General features: G+C 36.0%; 1 protein-coding gene across 1 annotated transcript in view; it reads left to right on the forward strand.

The window, feature by feature from the left end:
• LOC138700375 (neprilysin-11-like) overlaps nucleotides 1–4403 on the forward strand; it is a 55828-nt gene extending 51425 nt beyond the window's left edge. Inside the window, exon 16 of the mRNA XM_069826962.1 lies at nucleotides 946–4403. Coding sequence (XP_069683063.1) covers nucleotides 946–1119 — 174 coding nt within the window. The 3' untranslated portion in view covers nucleotides 1120–4403. The remainder of the gene's footprint in view (nucleotides 1–945) is intronic.
• Nucleotides 4404–15519: the final 11116 nt, after the last annotated feature.

Here is a 15519-nt window from a genome sequence, read left to right on the forward strand (position 1 = left end):
CTACAACATTTTGTAGGCCTCTTATTTTATCAGTAAGTAATACCTTTTGGTCTTTCCTTAGGAATTATAATTTTTGTGCTCTCTCGAGCCAAAACTGAAGAGAATTACGCATATAAATATCTACACCACAGCGCCGTTATGTATTTGACAAAGACCCAACCCCACTTGATTAATAACTATAAAAATATTTTATTTTTAATAACAATATTATCATCTTACGTAAGTTTTGTAGTTATATAAAATAGCCGCCACTCAGTAAATTATATAAATTTAGATCTAATTTAAAATATTCTCTACATCTACTTATATAACCCTAAAACGTTTCACTTTCGTATAATCAATATAGCATTAATATATATATATATATATATATATATATATATATATATATATATATATATATATATATATATAATGAAAAATAGTCACATCGTGGCATTAACTACAATAATATTTCATTTCTAATGGTAATAAGGTCATCAAACCACCTCAAGTTTTGTAGATTTTAATATCCAATACACAGCTGTACTCAGAAAATTACACTCTGCAGAATCAGGCCTGTAAATGATTTTAGTAAATCTTGAAGTTTTTAATAACCAATTGTATTTGAACTCTAAATATGTCAGCAATCTTGTAGGTCATGGCCTTCGTGTAATAGCCTATTGTTGTTTGTAGTGTGTGTTTTGTTTTAATCTTAAATGCAATTAATTAGTTCTCAAAACTGAAGAAAGATGGATTTTGGAAAAAAGGAAAATGATGTAGGAAAATTGGCATTTCACTGAAAACTACAATTTTTCTGAAAAACTTTGGGTTCCAAGCTTCAAAATGAGGGATCATTTATTAAAATCCGTTCAGCCATTTTCCAGTAATTTCCATTACCAGTTCAAATTATATATATAGATTTGTATCTTTACTGTGTTCAGAGATGAGAGCTTTACTTTCCAGATGATGTGCTTGGACAAGGGGAAGAAGTATGCTGAAAAAGTACGCATAGACGTCCACAGTCCTGAAGAGGCTCGCATCCTAGGATCACTATCAAATTCACCAGAATTTTCCATGACATGGGACTGTCCTTCTAATTCCACGATGAATCCTCCGGATCGTTGCATCATATGGTGACCCAGTACAGCCAAAGAGATGCATGAAGATCACATACATTGTAAATGAAATATTTTGTAATGCAACAAGATAAAGAACGAATAAAGAAACAAATGAACTGAAGACCAAACAAGTGCGTCAAGAAACAAATGAGTGAAAAAAAAAATGAACAAATGAGTGGACAATTGGGTGGAGAAACAAATGAGTGATGAATGAAGAAATATAGGCCTACATGTGGGGCAAAATAATAGAAAGAAAGTTTATGTACGTAGAACTACATTTTTCAGCGAGGGTGGTTATGGGCGAAACTGGCGAAAGAAATGTTTTAAAATTATTTTCTTTATTGAGCCACGTGCTTGCTCCAATTAACGCTTCACAGATGCTGTGGTCTCTGTGCAGCAGACGGCTGGTTGCGGTGATATCACAGTCTACTATATACAGTCACGAAGCTTGAGTTTTGAGGGTGCTAGAAACAATAGACTGTGACGGTACTATTTCGCATTGCCTGTAATGAGGCGACATTAGCGATCCTAGTGGTGAGCAACTATCTAATGTTTGCATATTTACTACGTATTGAGCTTCGCAACTGTATATACAGGGACATCATTTTATTTTTACTTCAATTTTTTTTGTACCAGAGTTTTTGAATGTACTTCACTCCCACCCCCTCTACTAGTAAACTTACAACCGTTCTCCATACAGAACAGAGGCCGCGTGTGCAGTACTGAGTTAGTGAGTATAGTACGTTTCAGAAATATGTTCGCGTTTTCCAGTGACGAAAGAGTTTTCAATATTGAATCATATTTTCCCACAGGTACTGTCGTCCGTTTGCCTACATCGCATCCCGGTTTCCCCCACCTGCTTCTGTTCGCCCCTCTGTAAAGTCTAGTACCTGGGCTGTCTTAGCTCTTTTATGAAAACATTAATTTCTTTTAGGAATTAGACATCTACGTAATATTATAAAACTGTTTGAAATACTTAAATAGAAGGGCCTCGTTAAGTAATTAACTGTCACGTGATTCCCCCTCCTTTCTACGACCTACGAACCTGCGACAAAACCACTTGAACGGACAGTAGATGGCATGTCTGAGTAATTTTATCCTTTCGGAATAGGCAAAAGTGAAGATTGAATTTACAGTATGTAAGGTACTCTATTATAGAGTAGGTACAGAATTATTTCAACATGAGTTACTAGTACGAAGAACGAAACTGGTAATTGGGATTAGGTACAATAGTCTATAGTGCGATAATATGCTCATTAGAACTGAAGCCTGTATCGAAATGAACGGCCACCATTTAAAAAATGTGTTTAAATAGCCATATTATGATTATTTTTCAATTTAACTTCATTCTCTATATTGTACGCTAATGTGATGTAGACAGTATAATATACACTGCATAATGAATACGTCCGCATGGATAACTCAGTTCGTAAGTAAAAACACTCATTGTTAATACTGTACTATATTTTGATTAAACAGAAACCTAATGAAAATGATCAAACTCAAAAGCGCAATATTTCCTAGTTTACGTAAATGGATGAACTGCTTTTCTTCCCTCCTATACCTAGTAAAGTGATTTGTTTGTATATTACGCCAGTATCATCGAACTCCAGTCGTGGAAAGGGGTAGCAAACGGCGTTGATCCAGAGGTATAGGCAAGTTAATATTAAAAATGTTAGTAAAAATAAAATGATGTCCCTGTATTGTACTTCGCAGCGGTGGTCTTTGGCTTGTTTGATTATTTTCGATATAGGCCTACTCTTTTCTCGTGTTGTGTTCCTCTCCATATATGTTATTATTATAAAATGTAACATTACTAGTAAATAGTTAATAATAATAACAATAATAATAATAATAATAATAATAATAATAATAATAATAATATGTGAAGATATTAACGCCATCAATTCAAAAAAATGGGTTACAACTGACTATAAATACGGACAATAATATTGATTTTTTTTAGATATTGATTATTTGTAGCCTTTCCTGTGGAATGTACGTTTCAAAAGTTGTAATTGTGACAAGGTTTTACAATAATACAAGTAAATAAAAGTATGACGCATACTGACGCTAATACGCAGTGAAGGTAACAACGGCATTTATTTTTAGAACAAAGAAACGTGTTTATAAGCAAAAGTGACAAATGTAAGATTATGTTATAGAATTAAACAGCTATAAATGATTAGGGACAACAAAAAGTCTGAATACCCATACTACATAACTTTAAAAAATTCAATCAAGGTCACTAACAAGAACTATTTATGTGAAGTATAAAAGGTAGGCTATAGAATAATTTTTCCTATCTACTTAACAATGTCCTTTCTTTGATTCTTCCTCATGTCCATTGTAATTCTTAATCGATTGTTTTCAAACATAAATAGGTTCCATTAAGATATTTTAATAACGCTGTATTTCTTGATACGCCTTCTGGTATGATGCCCTCGATATGTTTTACAATAAGTATTTTAAGACAAGTACCTAGAAGACAGAAATGTGATAAAACCGCCATTAACGGATGATTGAGCCGTTCAGAGCAAGAGTGGTGTAAGTAAAAATGAGTAATGAGGGTTAAAACAAACATTCTGTAAAATACAGCGCAAAGTAGCAATTAATATTCAATTTATTTAAACTATTAGTAGTCAGTGAATATCAGGAAGGCCACTGTATTTTACAGAATTTTTACTTTAAACTTCATTACCCAATTTTGACTTACATCACTTTTGCTCTGAACGGCTCAATATGTTAAGTGTATGATGTTTTGATGACAATAAATATTCCCTTATTCATTTATCTATTGAGATGTGAAAGACAGTTGAAGACATTACGTAAATCTATACCTGTTTTTTTTTTTTAAGATGGGACACGACAGTTAAGCGGCCGAGCTTGGAACTAGATTGCTATGTTGCCAATATGGACTACCACGCTGCCAGCTGATGGAAGCTAGCAAATGACGTTAAGATGGCTGACGTTAAAACATTCGTTGACAATTGACGCGAAGATAAGAAAACAATACAAAAATCGACAGAGAATTAAAGACGAAACGTACCAATGCTAACATTGTGAGCACAGTAGATGTCGCCAACAGAGCTATTAAGCACTCGCCACGTGGCAACTGTAAGTTTGGCAACTCAACCGTTGTTGCTATGTAGCAACAGGTCTACACGCTATGTGACATTCGGTTGTTTTTCCGATCGCAACGCTCCTGTCATGTCGCATTTAAAAAAAAAACAGGTATAGCTTTCAGGTAAAGCTCCCTGTGAAGAAGACATTGTATACGTGTATTTAACATTAATTATTACAATAAATTAAATAAGTACATAATTGAAACGTATTTCTCATTCTGTATTATATGAAAATGTTTTGTTTTTGTGTAATGCCACAGCCTAATCCCCATTTCAGTTTGGTTGATAGGCCTTCCCCTCTACTCACACTCTCTACCATCCGTGAAGGGGAAGATGCTACTGTCTATCTTATTAACGTTTGACTAATTGACTTTGAACATAGTGAAAATTCTTATTATTGAAAACGTTTACCGGTAATCTAGATTTATAAAATCTATACTAAGCGTTTATATTTCATTTCATTGTTGTTTATATCAATTAGCACATTAAAAAGCTACCGACAGCAGGAGATAAATGTTTTCTTCGCTGCTAGTTGCTACTCTACAGCATAAACGACGGAACAATCTGCATTGTGTCACTCCCCCCTGACTTCATAATACAAACTAGCGTCCCTTTATTTAATTATTAGTTGAAAATTTTGTAAAAACGACACTAAAATATACTGAAACATGTAATTGTCAAACATCTGTGTCACTGTATTTTATATCCATTTATGTACTTTATTTAATATTTTATTTTCTTGTGTGTACAACTTGGGGGGTGCAGGTATAAGAGGTAACAGCTACCGGTCTGTTATACTGACGGACTCAGGGCAAGTAGAAGGGGAAAGAAATGCCTTCGCATCCTCTCAACTTGTATGAAATGTCGTTTAGTATATACAGTCACGAATCTTGAGTTGTGAGGGTGCTAGGAACAATAGACTGTGCCGGTACTATTTCGCATTGTCTGAAATGAGACGATTTTAAGCTACGGTTTGGCTACGGCGATCTTCGCCGACGATCATCGCTGGCGATCTGTCCCGTTGATTTGAATGGGCATGGTTTCTTTACGGCGATGAACGTCAACGAATATCTCTGGGCTCGACGAACATCGTTGTCGTTTGCCTTGGAGGCAAAAACCTGGCGATCATCGCCGAGAAACCAATTGTAAAATTACAGTAAGTCAAGAATTAAATCACTTAATAACATGTCATTTATACATCATACATACCATAATGGCGGTGAAACAGAAATCTTTCTGCAATTTCTCCACTAATGAAGACGAGATATTAATTGATTAAACACAAATCTCCGTTCGACATGAGCCAAAAAGAAGAACCAACGTAAACAATAACAAATCTATATTTTGCAACAACCAGAACTGTTAGTACAAATTGAGTAAAGTGATTCATAATTGAAAGACACACACACGATGCGACAGATTTAGCTACTGAAGCAAAAGTTTGAGTGTGAAATAGTAAGTGAAGTGGAATTCCGAACAAAGGAGAGAAGTGCAACAACCTCCTCACATTATTTTTTTTATTTGTAACATTATGCTCCTAAATGAAAATAATAACATTGTAAAAAGTAAAAATAAAGCGTTTATATCATTGGTTTTTACCTTAAGGTTATGCTTATCTTTCAGCTGGGCTTATTGGTTTGTGAATAAATTTTGTGGGTAATTTTACAATATCATTTTCAATTGAATTTAAGACAAAATGAAATTGTTCCGAAGAAAGTCTGAAATATTCCTTAAAATTGGTGGGTTCATTTTCAAGATGTCTTAATATCAGTGAATTAAAAGACCCCTCTGTATATATATTTCTAAACATGACATTAACTACTTTAAAGATCCGTACTTGTTTTTCAAGGCAAAACTTATATTATAACGTTATCATATTGTCATCCACATATCAGCTGATCAGACATGGTCAACTATATAAAACAATTTACTATCCCTCTACGAAGTTCGATGGTAAAGAAACCACTCTCTGACGATGACCGCTGGCGATTTCAATCGTCGGCGATGTTCGTTCGACGAAGATCGTCGTAGCCAAACCGTAGCTTTAGCGATCCTAGTGGTTAGTAACTATCTCTGGATGCATATTTACACCGTATTGAGCTTCGTGGCTGTATATACTAGACTGTGGCAATACTGTACTTTGTACAAATAGCAAACAAATGCCCGAAAAAAAATGTTCAGACGTTATTACTGTGTGCATTCTCATTGGCTGAACTACGCCCAACACACAACTGCCCTCTGCCTGTGGTGGTTGGAACTTGGGCTCGAACTCGAGCCCTCGGCTTAGATAACCGGCGACGGGAGACGTATACGGTTGGGTTCTGCGTTTGATGAGGTGAGTGACAACTGACGATTTCTTTCTCGGTATATACTCAAAAAAACGCTTGCAAACCCGTCGAAGACAATGTGTTAAAACAAGTAATTTAGAATCGATAAAGTCCTGATTTATAACTTGATTAGATGTAATAAAGCAAGGACATATTTCGCATTTGAAATAAATTACGAGTGGTCCACACCTGTGGAGTAACGGTCAGCGCGTCTGGCTGCGAAACCAGGTGGCCCGGGTTCGAATCCCGGTCGGGGCAAGTTACCTGGTTGAGGTTTTTTCCGGGGTTTTCCCTCAACCCAATACGAGCAAATGCTGGGTAACTTTCGGTGCTGGACCCCGGACTCATTTCACCGGCATTATCACCTTCATTTCATTCAGACGCTAAATAACCTAGATGTTGATACAGCGTCGTAAAATAACCCAATAAAAAAATTACGAGAGAATTGGAACTTCCCTTTCCACGTACGTTATGCGCTTTAAAACTTAATAGACTTGAATTTGGATCTTAATTATGTTAATAAAGCATAAGAATGCTTTAATAGTAATATACGTTACAAGAGCGGTATGTTGACGTTTTTATGGTCGAGGAAAAGATTGAAAAAGCGAAACGTAGTTGAGCTTTTTTAATTTCCGAGAACATGAAAACAAACATACCGCTCATGTATCGTACATTATTTTGTGCGAAGATCGTTTATTACATACCTGAAAGACGAATTTCTAATTAGTTGCAATGAAATCTCCATGTTGGTTTCTGTTTAATGACGCCAACTTCGGAATACCAAAATATCTTTTTTCAACATTGTTGCTATAAAATGTTTTCTGTGTTTACTATACTCCAGCAGGCCGTGATATACGTCTGTCTTTTTTTCCCCCAGTCTATAAATGCGAACTTAAAACAAACGGTAAGGTTATGTAATGATTTATTTTTCATTTTAATATTTTAACAATATTATTTATATAACATATTGCAGTAATAACATCGGCATCTGGAATCTTGTTGATTTTTTACGGCTTCCTTAATGTTACTTGTATCAGGAATGCAATAAGTTTCGTGGAGTAGTAGACTTTACTTAAGTTTTGCAAATATTTAAAAACAATAATTAACATTGCAATTTAGGTGAAATTGCAGTGGTAAGTTTCCAATTTATAATTATTACTATGTTAAACGTCTCTAAAAATAATATGTTAAAAGCCTAAAGCAGTAAAATGAATGTCGCGCATAAGCGGTAAGAATAGGGAAATTGTTATGTGTGTTACGTTGGGAATACTGAATGTGGTATTTCACACTTACCGCGTATTGGTTCTGTGCGGAAAACAAGCAAATACGCACGATCTCGCACAAAAGTAAAATGCGATGTAGCTTCAGGCAAAATTCGATATGAGAGCTACGGATTTTAATTTTCATACTTAAAATGTGTTCGAAGATAAGTCAAATGGCGTCAATGAATAACACTTTTTGCTTAAATGCAACTTTTTCGTTACAACCGAACAGTCTCGACTGTATAATAAGGGAGTTTATATTAAAATAATTGAAAATGTTAAATTTTTTTGTGCGAGAGCGGTTGTTTATACCTGTATGTGTAATTTCTTTATTGACGAATTTGTCTTAATCTCTTCGATGATGCATCTTTTGTCCAGGAATGTGTGTGAAAGAGAAGAGTTCAACAGAGCACCCAGGATTGCTGCAAACGTTCCAAGACAAGTCTGAAAAGGTTTTGGAGAACCAGGATTTACGTTTCTTCATTGATACCAGGTGAGCCTATTTTTTATTAACTCAAATTTTACAGAGTGGGCCATTTGCGACTTTGACTGCTATCTGATATAAAACCAAGAGATCGAAAGATAAGTTGCAATTAAGCTTTAAAATGTGTATACGGGCTATTCCATATTAAATCGATCAGTAAAAAACCTCGCATTTTTTTATACTCTAATTTTTTTCCCTATTTATACAAGGTGCTGAGGAGAGTGCATTTTCAAAAATATACTATCGAAAGTCAAACGGTTTTCGTATTATTGAGCGACAAATTTAGAGTATTTTATAAAAACAAGCCTCTTTCAGCGCTCAGAACTCTAGAACCATTTACTGCAGAACATTGAACGAGAGCTCATTTTGAAGGTGACATTTGATAGGTTATGTTAAGAAGTAATCCTTATTTTTATTGTATACAGAGAGACAGATAATCTGATTTTACTTACTTTTAGGCTTTTTGACAATTTGTAAAAATGTAAAAAAAAAATATTGAGAAAAAACCTTGCATTATTAAGAGGGATTCGGCACTGTTTGCTTAGCGGTACGGCAATAAGTTTCGAGGGTATTAAATAGAATATTTTCACACGCCTAGACTTGAACGGCGCAGTACCGCATGCACTGGCCGAGAGCTGAAGATAAGCGAGCGTTGGGCGTCATTTTACTCCCGTGTTTATGAAAACCTGTGATAAAGCTAGCACAGCCATGCTCTGCTAGACGACACATCACGTGTTTACTGTTCTCCAACCAGGAGATCAACCGTGAAAGGAATGTGCTTACTATTGCGTCATCTATTGGAGCGAAGTAGCTGATAATATTACCGTTATAACGTCAGTTTAAAACCATGCGCTCTCCTGCATATGTTATTTCCTGTATGAAGAGATTAAAAGACCAGGAGATTAACAGTGATCTAATTTTATAACTAGGGTAGTATCAATATGTGTGTATCAATGTTATTGTTTGTGCTGTGAGAGCTAGCCAATGCAGATACGAGTACCCACGTGTGTGACCTTATGACATCAACATTCATTCACAGCATTACCCCGCTTCGTCTCAGTCCCAAAGACTTTCTCGTGGTTGGAGTACAGTATGTCTCCTGGCCTTGCTTGCCTCGGCTAGCTCCCGCCTCACAGTCAGCTGGTTAGCTCACGCGCGTACTATTTATTTTCTTTATTTGATATTTTCAATACTTTCTTATCAACGTTGCACCAGTAAAAAAATATGTGTTTATTTGTACTTTCAATGCGGAATCTAACCATATATTTTTAAAATATTTTTTCCTTGGCAAAGGTGTCTTAATGAGGAAAAATCTAAATTTATCCATTTCCATAAAAAGTAAGGAAAGTATATGTCAATATAAACTTTAATTTCTCAGCATCAAAATAAATCATGATTTTGATCATTGGGTGAAAGGGTTTCGGAGCTATAACAGTTTAAAGTTGCTAATTTTATGAAAATACGATAAATTTAAATATTTTTAATTTAAACACTATGAAGTTCTGATGCCTCAAACTTTGCACAAAGCATTGTATCACAGTTGTCTACGGACAGAAAAAGTTTCATTGTATTTAAAAATTGTAAGGTCAATTTTCTCTATGTGTTCCGCTTATAAGTATAATAAAAGAAATAGTTATAATTTCATAACAATGCATGCAAATGGGTTAAGATTGGTACCATTGTAAAGAGGAAATTGGGAAGTTTTAATCCATTGTTGTTACTTATTTTTAGAAGACTCACGCATGCGCAGATCATTAAATAAGAGAATTCGTATCGTATCTTTAGTCAGTCAGCATGTGGACGCCACAGCAGAAAGCCTTTTGTGTGCTGTCATTAGCAGAACATAGATCCATAATTCGTGTACAGCGCTTGTTTCGCCGTCAGTACAATCTTAGACCGAGGGAAGCTGTACCGACGTACGTCTCAATAATGAAATGGGATAGGCAGCTCAGAGAAACAGGAAGTTTGTTGTCTAATGCAGGTAAACATTCCAAGCGTAAAGTGTCTGACGAAAATGTCGAACGCATTCGCGAGGCATTTCAGAGAAGCCCGCGGAAATCCATTCGACAGGCTAGTGTGCAGTTGAACATCCCACCAACAACAGTGCATACAGTGCTCCATAAAAGATTGCGTTTGCGAGCGTACAAGCTGCAACTTCATCAGATGATTACGCCGAATGATAAACTGGAACGAAAACGCTTTGCAGAAACAATGTTGGATAAAGTGGACGATGACGACACATTTCTAACTCGAGTCTGTTTCTCAGATGAGGCAACCTTCCACGTCAGTGGAAAAGTAAACCGACACAATTGTCGCATCTGGGGGTCGGAAAATCCAAGTGTCGTAATTGAACACCAACGGGATTCCCCTAAATGGAATGTTTGGTGTGGGATCATGCGTGACAGAATCATTGGTCCCTATTTCTTTGCTGAAAAGACAGTCACTGCAAACACGTACCTGGATATGTTGCAACTGTATGCTGTGCCACAACTCCCAGATGGAGCAATTTTCCAGCAAGATGGGACTCCACCACACTTTGCCAACATGGTTCGCACATTCTTAGACGAACAATTCCCTGCAAGATGGATCGGAAGAGGATCACCGTACATCACATGGCCTGCCAGATCACCAGATCTAACACCACCTGATTTTTTCCTGTGGGGGTTTGTTAAGGACCAGGTCTACAGGACGCCAGTACGTGATTTGGCAGACTTACAAGAAAGAATTTATGCTGCTGTCAACAATGTTACACCACAGATGCTTCATAACACTTGGGTCGAGGTTGAATACCGGTTGGATATTTCCCGTGCCACCAATGGAAGCCATGTTGAGGTTTATGGAGCATAAGGTAACAAAAATTCCCAGTTTTCATTCTTTGTAGCAGTTGGTTTCAACTATATACTTGTATTAATTCAGAAGTTATAGCTATTTCTTTTGTTATACTTATAAGCGGAACACTCTGTATTTCGGTCGATTTGAGATGGAATAGCTCATATTCAGTAAGTATGCTTGTCAAGAATTTTAATAAATGAATTTACACCTAAAATTTTTTAAATAATCTAATACATTTAAATGGTAAAATATCTGTAGAATAATTGAAATTACGGTACAAGTGCATAATACCGGAGCGGCGAATATTTCGAATACAGCCAGTCATGACGTCATCTTATTTACTCGGAAATAAAAACGAAATTACACACCTGTCCTCTTCTCCTCCTACTACTCTCCTTCTTTTCCTCCTCCCCTGTCACATCTTATCACTTATTTTATATCACTCACAATGTCACTAATTTTACACATCACTTATATTTAACCTACATTAAACCAACTACAATACATATTATATAAATAATTGATTAAATGGCGATCTTACTCGTGTTAATTATGTAAGCATGTGTGGCTTACAGCTGTTTCGATGTTACTTGACACCATCCTTAGAGCCTACTAGATCTCGGCGCTATCTCAACTTCGCTGGCTCTTGTGTGGGTGCGTTCGTGTGATGAAGAGTTGTGTCAAATAGTGTGTGTGTTCTGAAATTGATCTGTGTGTTGAGAATTTGATTGGGTTGTGTTTTAGTGTGTCTGTATATTTCGTATTGTTCTAGTGTGTTGAGTTTTTGGTTTTTGGGTTGTATGTGTAGGATTTCCATGTCTGTATTTATGTTATTGTATGTGTGGTTAGCATTAGTTATGTGTTCGGCATATGTAGATGTATTGTGTCCTCTGGTTATTGCTTTAATGTGTTCTTTGTATCGAGTTTGGAATGATCTACCTGTCTGTCCAATGTAGAAACTGTCGCAACTATTGCATGTGAGTTTGTATACGCCTGTGTGGTCGTATTTATTCGTTTGTGTTGTTCGTGTGTTTAGATGTCTTTGTAGTGTGTTTTCTGTTCTGTATGCTGTATTGTATTTCTGTTTTCTGAATGAGGATGCGATCTTGTGTGTGTTTTTGTTTTCGTATGTCGAGCACATAACTAATGCTAACCACACATACAATAACATAAATACAGACATGGAAATCCTACACATACAACCCAAAAACTCAACACACTAGAACAATATGAAATATAAAGACACACTAAAACACATCCTAATCAAATTCTCAACACACAAATCAATTTCAGAACACACACACTATTTGACACAACTCTCCATCACACGAATGCACCCACAAAACAGGCAGCGAAGTTGAGATAGCCCCGAGATCTAGTAGGCTCTGGCGATGGTGTCAAGTAACACCGAAACAGCTGTAAGCCGCACATGCTTACATAATTACACGAGTAAGATTGCCATTTAATCAATTATTTATATTCAAGTGTTAAAAGTAGTGTACGAAAGATTCACCATGAACATATTATATTTTTAAATTACCTTTCCTGAGCGGGATTCGATTCAGTTTACAAGCATTGTAATGTTTTACTTGTTATTTGTAAATTGTTAATTTGTAATTTGTTAGCACTGTGAAACGGGTCCCTGGTAGCAACAACAGATATTGAATTTTAGCGGAAACGTCTCTCCACCTTATGCTCTTCTTTTAAAAATGTTGTTCGTGATCTAAATGGCATTATAGACCTAATACCAAATATCCGCTCATTTATTACCAGTAAAAATACGTAGGCGTAACATACTGAAATATGTTGTCGTCGTCGTCGTTGTTGTTGTTTTCTAATGCCAGGCGTTTGACAATAAAGTCATTTGACCTCTTGTACTCCAATATTTTTCAAAGATATTATCATGGTCAGCCAATGAAGCACAGATTTTGAGGTGTTCCGAATCCATTTCTTGGTTTGAGTTGCACAATGGGCAGTTAGGGGACTGATATATTCCAATTCTATGCAGGTGTTTGGCCAAACAATCATGGCCTGTTGCCAATCTAAATGCAGCTACAGACGATTTTCTTGGTAAATCGGGAATTAACTGTGGATTTTGATGCAGAGAGTTCCATTTTTTCCCTTGAGATTGTGTTATCAAATTTTGTTTGTTGAAGTCTAAGTATGTAGATTTAATAAATCTTTTCACAGAGTAATACGTAGATTTAGTAACAGGTCTGTAAGTAGCAGTGCTGCCCTTCTTTGCTAATGCATCCGCATTCTCGTTTCCCAGGATTCCACAATGGGATGGTATCCATTGGAATACAATTCTTTTATTGAGTGATATTAATTGAGAGAGCATTTTTAGTTATTTCTGCTGTTTGAGATGAAGGTGTGTGTTTAGAGACTATTGATAGAATAGCTGTTTTGGAGTCTGACAATATAACAGCATTCTTAAATTTATTGATGTGGCATAGAAGATTCCTGAGACTTTCACTTATTGCAACGATTTCTCCATCAAAACTTGTACATACTGAAATAATGATAATTTGCTAGGAACAGTGCACCTTACTTTACCAATGTAGATTAAAAATTCCAGGTCAAAGACACCATTATTATCAGTATTGGTGAACCTTTCTTTTCAAACCAGTACCTTCGACACGGGATTTAAAGCATACGTCCGTGAAGAAGCATGCACTATTTCTAACAAATTACCGAAATATTCACTAATGATGTACACAACAAATTCAAAGCACACTAATATTAATTGCAATACAAAAATAGGAGATTGTCACCTACACTTCACGTGCAGTTATACATGAATAAAGTCACCGGCGTGGCTCAGCCGGTTAAGGCGCTTGCCTGCCGGTCTGAACTTGCGCTCGGGCGCGGGTTCGATCCTTGTTTGGGCTGATTACCTGGTTCGGTTTTTTCCGAGGTTTTCCCCAATTATAAGGAGAATTCCAGGTAATGCATGGCGAATCCTCGGCCTCATCTCGCCAAATACCATCTCGCTATCAGTGGCGTAGTGTCAATGTAAGCTAAAAAGCTTAGCTTCCCCAGTTAATAATAATTTCATAATAAACCTGCAGTTTATGGAGAAAATGATTTATTAATTTTAATAGAATTTATATTTACGCCTTAAATATTGTGATGCGGCAGCTCAGGATGATTTGTGATGCAGCAGTAAACAAGAAGCCTACACACACCAGCTTCCAAGCAGACTGGTTTCTTCTGTGTAATCCACCCCGTAGATTTTTCATCCCTTTCTAACTAAACTACCCTAGTCGCAAGGCTCGCAAGAAGCTAACTTTAACATTTAAAATAAGTAGTTTCCGAGTTATCCCTTTTCGTCAGTTGTGTTCAGTTGAAGTGTTAGTGTGCATTGTGGCTGATATATTAAATAATGAGTGAAATAACAGTTCCTGACACTAATTTACTTGAATTTTTTTAGGACAATTGTATTATCAAGACTGACTTACGAACAAAAGTGTGTCAATGAAGGACACAACCAAAGACAGACGCATACTTACGTAACGATACTAATATTGTGATTTCTCTAAGTATGACAGGGAGTGAGCTAATGTTATACGTAAGTATACGTGTCTATTTGTTAAGAGATATGTGTAAACCGTGAAATCATATTTTACTACGTATCATTTGAGGTCATGCTTTATTGGTGTTACTTACGATGTTCCAACCAATCTTCGACTGCTGACTTGAAATTGACTACTATTTATTTTAAGACTGTATTTTTGTAATACGTTTTCTCCTATTGCATGAAAGACAACTTGAGTTAGCTTCCCCTGCTCAAAATTTCATGCTACGCCACTGCTCGCTATCACCAATCTCACAGACGCTAAATAACCTAGTAGTTGGTACAGCGTCGTTAAATAACCAACTAAAAATACATGAATAAAACAAAATGATTATAGCATTGATTATGGAAACAAACGCACTTTCGCTGGAACCCAGGATGGGTGCCTTCCTGTTTAGGAGTACTAATTAAAACCAAAATTCTATCATATGGTAGGAATTATTATTGCTGTTTGAAAAGCAACATAACCTTTACAATCTTAACTTTTGCTTCCATGTAAAGTTTCTTCATATGTGTAATTTCTGTTCTTTTCTTGGCTGGAGCTTCAGTATTATAACAATAATCCTTACAAACAAATAGCACCATTATGAAAATCGCGGGGAAATGTATGCCAACCAACGAGTTAGAAAGATCTCTTTCTTAAACATTGATGCCAACGCAATAAATGTCACTATATTTTCAGTAACTTCATTGCCAACGTAATAAAAATGTTACTATAATTATCTTCCGGATGACAATCCATCAGTTAAAATCCGCTGGTATATAGAACAAAATATTTAACTTTCAGATTGCTAAACTGGAGTTTACGACGA

This window comes from Periplaneta americana, chromosome 5 (genome assembly GCF_040183065.1).
Source record: "Periplaneta americana isolate PAMFEO1 chromosome 5, P.americana_PAMFEO1_priV1, whole genome shotgun sequence".
Lineage (NCBI taxonomy): Eukaryota > Metazoa > Arthropoda > Insecta > Blattodea > Blattidae > Periplaneta > Periplaneta americana.